General features: G+C 35.1%; 1 protein-coding gene across 1 annotated transcript in view; it reads left to right on the top strand.

The window, feature by feature from the left end:
* The first annotated feature begins 2,380 nt into the window (after nucleotides 1-2,380).
* LOC122266187 (ATPase ASNA1 homolog) overlaps nucleotides 2,381-7,500 on the top strand; it is a 12,865-nt gene continuing 7,745 nt past the window's right edge. The window contains exons 1-3 of the mRNA XM_043035800.2: nucleotides 2,381-2,614; nucleotides 5,267-5,414; nucleotides 6,056-6,207. Of these exons, the coding sequence (XP_042891734.1) occupies nucleotides 2,475-2,614; nucleotides 5,267-5,414; nucleotides 6,056-6,207 (440 nt within the window). The 5' untranslated portion in view covers nucleotides 2,381-2,474. The remainder of the gene's footprint in view (nucleotides 2,615-5,266; nucleotides 5,415-6,055; nucleotides 6,208-7,500) is intronic.

A 7,500-nucleotide genomic window follows, 5' to 3' on the forward strand; every position in this document is an offset into this window, starting at 1 on the left:
CAACCCCACTTTGTCTCCTCCCTTATCGCCTGCCCCTCCCCCTGTTTCAACACCCCAAACCCCCCTCCCCCATTTTCCATCCATGCCCCTCACCTCCCCCCTAACCCTATCCACCCACCAAGCCTTCCTTCTTCCCCTACTCTCTATCACTTCTCCACCTCACTTCACCCCTTTCCACCCAACCCATTTTCCTCCTCCTTCTTTCCACTCCCACAAACACCCCCTCTCCACCCAAACCCCACTCCATCCCTCTCCCCACTCCTTCCCTACTCCATCCCCACCCAAAGTCCATTCCCACTCCACCCCTTCCATCCCCACCCTCACCTCCATGCCAAGCTGTGCGCCCCGAAGCGAGACAAGCCACGTCACTTCGAAAGATGGCAGACAGTCCACGCGCGTCATTTCTCCTTATTTATGGGCGTTTTAGAATTATTTATGGCCGGCCTTTAACCCTTTCCGAGCTATATATATTTTTTCTTGCCCGGGTCGCTTAAGGTTGTATTGGATAAGAGGGGGCGAAGGAGAATTGGGGATTGACAAAGACTGGGTAGGAGAGAGAGAGAGAGAGAGAGAGAGAGAGAGAGAGAGAGAGAGAGAGAGAGAGAGAGAGAGAGAGAGAGAGAGAGAGAGAGAGAGAGAGAGAAAGAGAGAGAGAGAGAGAGAAAGAGAGAGAGAGAGAAAGAGTGAGAGAGAGAGAGAGAGAGAGAGAGAGAGAGAGAGAGAGAGAGCACTTGAAAGGAGGAAGGGAAAAGGAGTAAGAGAAAGGGATTGAAGAAGGTTGGACTGGAATGAGAGAGAGATGGAAGACATAAGAGGAAAGATAAAGAAAAGGAAAAAAGAAAGAAACACAGGAATGGGCTGCAAATATGTACCGGAGACTATTTAGTGCATACAGGTAATGCATAATGGTTGTTTGATATATATATATATATATATATATATATATATATATATATATATATATATATATATATATATATATATATATATATATATATATATGGGTGTGTGTGTGTGTGTGTGTGTATGTATGTATATATTATATATATATATATATAATATTATATATATATATTATATATATATATATATATATATATACATATGTATATGTGTGTGTGTGTGTATGTGTGTGTGTGAGAGTGTGTGTGTGTGTGTGTGTGTGTGTATATATGTTTATATATATAGCTCACATATATAAATATATATATATATATATATATATATATATATATATATATATATATATATATATATACATATATATATATATATATATATATATATATATATATATATATATATTATATATATATATATATATATATATATATATATACGTATATATATATATATATATATATATATATATATATTTATATGTATATATGCGCGTGTGTGTGTGTGTGTGTGTGTGTGTGTGTGTGTGTGTGTGTGTGTGTGTGTGTGTGTGTGTGTGTGTGTATAAATTTATTTATAAACATTGTGCATATATTCATATACATAAAGATTAATTTGTAGATAGACAGGTAGATAGGCTGTATCTATCTGTATAATAGATAGATAGTAGACAGATGTAGATATAGTTCTAAGCTTTTAGGCCCAACCCCGATATGGCAACTTATTCGCGAAAAGTTGCGCTTTTCTGATCATCACTTTTGTAAGACAAAAGTGGCGGGAACTACAAAGGACAAATGACACTTTTCGACTCCAGCTGCTGCCCAGCAAACTTTGAAAACAAGGAGATTGGCCAGATGAACAGATATGTATATACATAAAAGCGAAAGACTCAAGCTGAAGCTCAAATGAGGTTTTGTGTAAAAATAGATGTCCGCGTAAGTAAGAGACGTAACTATATATAGTATTCTGTTTCTTCTTGATTGTTTTAGAGTTGCCATCGAGCGCGCTTGATGCGATTTAACAACTCCCAGCTCTCCAGCATCAGAGATATCAGCCACCCTAAGAGCGCTTGGCTGCCATTAGCGCTGATTGCCGGTCGGAAAGTCCGCGCGCTTAGCCATTGGAAATAAGACACGACATAGGTTTTTTTAAGTCGTGTTGGCAAAAACAACATCATGAAATAGTAATTATCCTCTGCTGCTACTGACATATAGTTAAATAATTGTCATAAAACCTTTCAATTCAGTGCGTAATTGAAATGATTTGAAGCAATTTCATTTCATTATCGTCGAAGGGATACGAGCTCCTATATTATACGTATCAACGTTTGTAAAAAGTTAAATTCTTATTCGGCAATTTGATATCATTCTATAACTTACAATATCGATTAATGGAATACGTATAAATCAAAAGATAAAACAACATCACGCATGCTTGATTTCAATAATCATATACGATAGACATATGTGTAGAAATGTAAATATAGATAAGTCTGTGCTCCCTCATCAAGTAGATCGTGGAATTTCGGAAACGGAGCAGCATTGAGTCCATATACTAAGTTACATTAAATTAAAATGGCAGAAGAAGTCGCAGACGAGACCCTCGGTGACTTAGACCAACCCTTAGAGCCAAGTCTTGCCAATATCATAGAACAAAAGACGCTTAAATGGGTGTTTGTGGGCGGCAAGGGAGGTGTAGGCAAGACTACCACAAGGTACGGGACTGAAGCAAAGATAGTGGAATTTCCTTCTGGTTTGGTGCAACTCTTGAAATTAAATCACTTGATACTGCAGATACAAAGATCAGATGAGATGTAATTTTAAGGTACTTGGTGTGGTGATAACTACTGATATGTTTGTTTGGCGCAGATGAAAAGGTCAAGAGTTATTCACCACATGATTCTGGCCAATATTGATATATATTGTGGGTAAATTTGGATTAGACATCAAATAATTTTGAGAATAAGTGATATGTTTTGGATGGTTTTTGGTTTTACTTCTCATCGCAAATGAATAATAGCGATGAAGTTAACTGCAGCAATTTTTCATGGAATTATTGTTTTGATTATGATCACACTGTTGTCACAGATAAGAACCCATGAGTGTTTAGATGAGAGGGAGGGACACTTATGTTAAACAAGGAATATTTCTGCCTGATGTAAAATTTAAGCGTAAAAGATTGGGTTTTCTTACAATGTACTCAACCACATGACATACTAGACACGCACCCTCTTAATTGCCTCCAAAACTAATGGTACTCTAGAAAAAATGTTAAGAAACATCCTCTACACATATAGTATATTCTAGTAGGATTAAGCTTGGACTGGTTCCTTATGTGATAGTAAAATTCATGCATTATCACTGTTTATCCCATAATGTTAGTGTATATCCCTTACCAGAGCCAAGACAGCAAACACGCATATCTTCATGATGAGAGACTGTTAACACACAGTTTTGAATCCTTAAACTTTGCAAAGCCCTGGACAGCAGGCAACATGAAACCAATGTTGCTCACAATTGGCATATCAATTAAGGGTAGTTTTTATTGGTTATCATCTACAGGCAAATTAAATATTCATGTATCACTCTTTTCTGATATATGGCTCTTTTCAAAACAAGTGCGCATTAGATTAAACAAAAACACTTCAGTTGATTGTTTACCAGTGAAAGTCGAAAGACTTGATTCCATTTACATCAATTTAACTTCAGTTAACCCAATAAATGCCTTAGTAGAAAAGTACTTTAAACTATAATGAAGTATATATTTCGCACACTATAGTTTATGAAAGCTCCATTTACATTAATTACAACTGTACCATTAAGAATAGGCCAGCATGAAGCAATGCTATCACCTCTGTGCATTGTCCTCCAGCAAAGGCCAATAAGTCTCACATGTATATTCAGGAAGCTATAACTTAAAGACTCTTTATTTAATGATAAATTGCCATGATATACATGGTTTTGGTTAGATTGCTTTTACTGAAATGTGAAGCAGAGGCCACTGTTTAGCTGAACTATATCTGTGATCATAGATTCACAGATTTATTAAATAATCAATTGTGGCTGCATCTTTACTTTCTGAAGATTATCATATATTCTTATTTATGTTCTCTTTGTCCTTTGTTATTCTGATACTTAGGGAGGATATGATGGATATTAAGGTAATTCCAGGAAATCTCGCAGTATAAGTAGTATACATTTTTCATGAATTACAAATAATCAGGACTTCATTTTTGTACATATATTTCAGTGTTTTTTTTTTTTTTGCTATTTTGAAATCTTGATTAGAATCCTTCAATGGACCTTTGAAGATAATTGTAATTTTAGGCAAAATCTCTAGAAATCAGGAGGAAAACCCTTTTAACAAGACATTAATCAATATCTTTTCACAACTATTATGACCTTTAGTAATAATTCCACTAGAGCTTTTAATTCTACAATATCGAGTATTATTTCTGCAAATCTGTAATGCTTCTATCACTGGATGATTTTATTTTTGACATAGACTATATTGTGATCACCATCCATGTGTTAGAGGGTTCAAAGCATTTGTTTCTGCTTTGCACTCACTCATATGGACATCAGGTTTATCCAGATAGTCTTGCTAAAATGCTATGATTAAAAACCATAAAGTAACAAATATATGATACATATATTATGTATTACAGATTACACCTACTACTATAAATTTGTGCAATTATAGGATGCTTCTCGTATATTGTATTTCCCTTGCAAACTATGTGTAGCTGCACCATTTCTGTTACCGAAGCTTTAAAGCAGGAGGTCTTCTTAACCCATTTGCACCAGGGCTTATATTTACCTATTGCTGCTCCTGCTGGCTAGATAACTAATGCCTATAGTGAACAAGAGTGAGATCTCTCCTGGTTCTATGCTGTGCTGGGTCTCTATGAGTGCTTTTTACCCTTCCACTTCAATGGGGGGATGATTGTATTTCTTTACACTATGTGAAGAAAAATGTGTCAATACAAAAGGAACTCCTATGAGTATTTGCATGCATAACTATGTAAAACATGTGTTTTGAGGGATAGATCATGACATGATATCCCGTCTTCTGGCTTGAATAGGTGGATAGGGTCACAAGGAAGCTCCTGGAATAGTTGAAGAAAAATGAAAGTGATCAATTTACAAAATACATCCATTTTATTTGCACCACAGTTTTGGAACATAGAGCATCATTGTGACTGTAGAAGATAAAAAAACTTGTGAATATATAACAAAGATTTCATAGATGATATTAGCTTAAAACAAGCAACTTCTGTTTCTGAAAGGGTCTGAGGGAGGTATATAGAAAAGCTTCCATATCAATGCTCAACACCATGTATTTGACAATCATGTTTCTGTTTCAGCTGTAGTTTGGCAGTACAGCTCGCCAGGGCCCGAGAGTCAGTGTTAATCATCTCCACTGATCCAGCACACAACATATCAGATGCTTTCGATCAGAAATTTTCAAAAGTACCCATCAAAGTCAGGGGATTTGAGAATCTGTATGCTATGGTGAGTCAATTAGTGTAAAATAGATATATGTTCTGTTTTATTAATATGTTCTTTCATGAATAGTTTTCTCAGTGGCTAACCCCTAAAATATATATATAATAATTGTCTTACTCAGTTATGTCTGTTACATGGGGCAAAGAACAGCAAAAGATGTTGCATGCAACTCTGAACTCTCTTGTCTTTTGAGTGTTAAGAAATATATATGTATGCTAATTCAGAGGCTTGATGGTATTATGATCTTTGCCACATAGTTATGCAGATAGCTTCTTACAGTTTGCAAAAGATACTAAAGATTAATTAAGTGTCTATTCCTAACAGATATATTATTTATTGACTGATCTATGTTGCAAAATCGGAGGATTCTATATGCAGCAGTCTTAACCTGAGTTCAACAAAGAAATCATGTTTCAATAATCATGTCTCACCCCCAATTCTAATTCTACGGGGTGATGAGAGGTGTATGATGAGAAGTCAAGAAAAATGTGTCTATAGAAATACAACTGCAATGAGTGTATGCATATATAAGTATTTAAACACTTATTTAGAAGGAGAGATCATGACGTGATATCACATCATCTGGTGTGAATGGGTTAAAGGTACTGACACAAGTACCCGGTCATTCCTTCTTCCTTTTATTTCAGGAAATTGATCCCAACATAGGGTATGGAGAGTTGCCAGATGAGTATTTCGAGGGGGCCAGTGATGCCATGCGCATGGGCAGAGACATCCTCCAGGAAGTGCTTGGGGCTTTCCCAGGCATTGACGAAGCCATGAGCTACGCAGAGGTTATGAAGTAAGAATGTGACTTTATGTGCTTTGTGAGGTGATGATGTTTACAGAAATTAAAAATGATTTGAATAAAGATCGAGAAAAGATAGGATATGTTCATTCAATGTAAGTGAATAAATGTTTGTAATTGTATTATTCATATTATGTTATATTCATATAATCCATGGTAAGAGATGATCCTGTGTAGTCATCTACACACTATGCCTCACATACAAACCAGACCCAAGAGAAAAGACATATAGACACCTGCACTTCGGATTGAATGTGACCTTGGATTATGCAAATATCTTTTCATAGATTTTTCCTCTTGGTCAGCTGTGTTTTATATAGAGCATTTTTGTCAAAATTTTGCTATATCTGTCTACATCATACACACATACTTTGTTTGTATGGGTACATTTATATCTATATATATATATATATATATATATATATATATATATATATATATATATACATATATATATATACAGTACATATATATGTACATATATGTATATATATATATGCATATGTATATTTATGTATATATATATATGTATATGTTTTTTTTTTTTTTCTTTCTTTCTTTTTTTTTTTTTTTTTTTTTTTTTTTTTTTTTTTTTTTTTTTTTTTTTTTTTTTTTCTTTTCTTTTTCTTTTTCTTTTTTGAGGGGGTGGGGTAGATTAGATAAAATTAGAGAAATTAGATCAGAGGTACATAATTTTGAATAGTGGTATTAGTGTGGTGTGAGATTTCATATAAATTGTAGATCTGCTATTAAACCATTGCAGATAGGTGGCAGCATGTACTTGCTAGATGAATTTTTGGCCTGAGTATGGGAAAAACATTTGTGCCAATAGTAGTCATGGCATAATTTAAAATTAGGGAAGTGGAGTAATATTTAATGACCTTTGATGCCATTTGCAATTATGATGACTATGACTGCTGCAATATTCACCAAAATAAGTTAAGCTTAAAATCCCAAACATAGATGACACCACTATCTCCTAGCACCAGCAGGAAAGAAAGCCATGAATGGCACCCATACACAATCTCTACCAAACACTATCTTCAGAGAGTGATGCCACAGAAATATACCAACAGCTGGCTCTAAAGATCCGTTGATGCAGGATGTGCAAGTAGAATGAGAAGAGGAATTTGATCTAGACCATGTGTATCGTTTACAATGTGACCCTGTGCCAGTATGGCTGCTTTGTGATGTGGCACTCCCAACCATATGCACAGGTCCTCTTCCTTTTCCCCATTCCTTCATTTATTTCCATTATGGATGGTTATTTCTTTCGTGTTTGTTTAC

This window comes from Penaeus japonicus, unplaced genomic scaffold (assembly GCF_977035675.1).
Source record: "Penaeus japonicus unplaced genomic scaffold, GWHDUDI00000001_assembly GWHDUDI00000001, whole genome shotgun sequence".
Taxonomy (NCBI): domain Eukaryota; kingdom Metazoa; phylum Arthropoda; class Malacostraca; order Decapoda; family Penaeidae; genus Penaeus; species Penaeus japonicus.